The following is a 2,500-nucleotide window of genomic DNA, read 5'->3' on the forward strand; positions in this document are numbered from 1 at the left end:
AAACGAAAGTACTCCATTAGGGCAAGGAACTTAGAAACAAAACTACAACCAAACACTCCAAACAAACGCACAATTGCATTGGAACGTTGAGGGTGTAAACTGCTGGTTACGGGTCATTGTTTTGCCATTGCTGAAACAACCCCAAACTTTTGTTAATGCTAGCATTAGGCCTGAACACAATACTTTAGATGATGTTTAAGCATAAGGTTAGCATTTTTTTAAGGTTTGGGTTGTTTTAGTTGTGGTGAAACAATGACCTGCAACCTGCACTGGAAAACATCTGTTGGACGGTAAGTTGGTACCAAGGTCCCCATGTACTAAAACTGTTACAAATTTGACTTGCCTAATCTGTAGTGTTCATCGGAAAACTAAATGGCTGATTTTGAAGTTTTGGTTTTAACAGATATGGGATACTGCTGGACAAGAGAGGTTCCGCAGTATAACTCATGCTTACTACAGAGATTCACAAGGTAATCACAACATGTTAGAAATGTTTAACACGTGGATGTTTCACTGGGTTGCAATTTTCAGACTCGCTGGATCAAGAATAAAGCAAAGTGTAACAGTAATATTGAGAAGTTTATTTTCAAAAAAGGAAACTCCTGGGTTTTTTTTTTTTAACTTGGAAATGCCAGCAAATTTATGCCATGTTAAGCATTTGATTTGATTTGATCAGACTCTTGGATCTCCTTTTACTGAAAGAACTTGATTTTTCCTTAAAAACTCTTTCCCATGATATTATACATGTCGTTGGCAGTGGCTATTGACGGGCTATTAAAGTAATTAGGATACACTGTGCCCTCTCGCCAATTTGGTCAATGGCTATGTTTAGATGAGAGTATGGAAACACAGCTGTGACATCACACAAATATTGATTGGTTATGTATTGTCAGCTAGATGTGCATATTGATTGGCTGGTAGGAACTGTGACCATGTATCAAGAAGACCTGTTTCAATCAAGAAGTAAAAAAACCAACATTTTCATTTGTCAAAAATAATTCTCTTTGAGAAGTAATTTATAAAAGCAATAGAGGACTTTTTTCCATGTTTCCATAGCCTCATCGTAACATGCAAAAACTCCTTCAAGTGTTTAGATGAGGCCATGAAAACACTGAAAACGTCTTCTAGTGCTTAAATTATAGTTCTTATCCTTGTTGTAGTAGGTGTTGTCTTTAGGGAAAAAATGTCTGAAAAAGTAATGCCCTGAGATGGAAAGACACATAAACAGAAAATTGGAGCTACAGTCAAAGAAACTGTAGTACCCATTTTCTAACCTACTCTCCCCACCCTCCTTATATACATGTAAGTTGTGTAAAAGACAAGAGCATGACTGTGTAGAATAAAAGAGTGAGCGCATGGATTGAGGATTACAAGGGTGGTTTAGATCCATTTATTCCTTCGGAATCTGTGGGGATGACTATTTCTGGTAACTCATTAAGAAAGGTCTAATGGCAAAATGTTAGCCAGCAAGCCATGCAAGTCTTCCATTAAGTCTGATCACCCATTTTAAGGTGGCTTAATTACTACAGTTTTCTGAAGAAAAAGATCAAGGTTTTGGAATCTGTGAAATTAAAGCAACAGGATGTCTCTTCTGAAGTGTTGGTCACTGCAATTAATGAAAATGTAATTTTACCAAACAAATAAATTCAAATCAGGGAAAAATGCTAAACATAGTGACCGAGCTCTTTGAGGGGGGACTGGAAACTAGACACTTCAAAGGCTTTTTTCTCAAAAACCAGCCGTACAACCCCACCTCAAAATTTCAGGATTTCCGAAAGCGAGAAAAAGTAATTATGTAGAGAAATAAATAGTTAAATCTGCCAGACAGGTTTTTCACAAATGACAAAAACGTCAATTTTCATCTATTTTAATAATAAATGAAAAACTGTCTGATAGAACTTTTTGAAAAAATGTTGACGGTTTTGTCTACATGTTGTTTACTAATTCGCAAAATTTTAACCCTGGTTGTACGGCTAGGTTTTGAGAAAAAGGCCTTTGAAATGTCTAGTTTCCAGTCCCCCCTCCAGGAAGTCTGTCACTATATTAAGCGTTTTCCCTTGATTTGTATTTATTTGTTAGATAAAATTACATTTTACATCAATTGCAGTGACCAACACTTCACAAGAGACATCATTTTGCTTTAATTTCACAGACTTCAAATTTTCGATATTTTTTCTTCGGATAACTGTAGTAAGCCACCTTAAAACAGTTAGCTTTCAATAAGTGCATGGCTCGCATATTGTGCAACCTCATTTTGAAAGTGAGTGAAAACATTGTGGTTGCATTCTAGGAGCTGTGGAGATGAGCACCCAGGAGGTGAAAAAAAAAGGGAAACCATTTTTTTTATTAGAAACACATACACTTTTTTTTTTTGGATTTTGAAACTCAAGCTTACATGTACATGTAGCTTCACAGATAATTATTTTGCAAAGAAGATGGAATTTTTTTGCAAATTTATCCTGTTTAATTACTTACATGTAGTAATAATTATTCTTATCTT

At 35.6% G+C, this 2,500-nt stretch overlaps 1 protein-coding gene across 1 annotated transcript in view; it reads left to right on the forward strand.

The window, feature by feature from the left end:
- LOC137970507 (ras-related protein Rab-26-like) overlaps nt 1-2,500 on the forward strand; it is a 14,991-nt gene that overhangs the window by 2,023 nt on the left and 10,468 nt on the right. Inside the window, exon 2 of the mRNA XM_068817029.1 lies at nt 404-470. Within this exon, the coding sequence (XP_068673130.1) occupies nt 404-470 (67 nt within the window). The remainder of the gene's footprint in view (nt 1-403; nt 471-2,500) is intronic.

Source organism: Montipora foliosa, chromosome 9 (assembly GCF_036669935.1).
Source record: "Montipora foliosa isolate CH-2021 chromosome 9, ASM3666993v2, whole genome shotgun sequence".
In the NCBI taxonomy this organism is placed as follows: Eukaryota; Metazoa; Cnidaria; class Anthozoa; order Scleractinia; family Acroporidae; genus Montipora; species Montipora foliosa.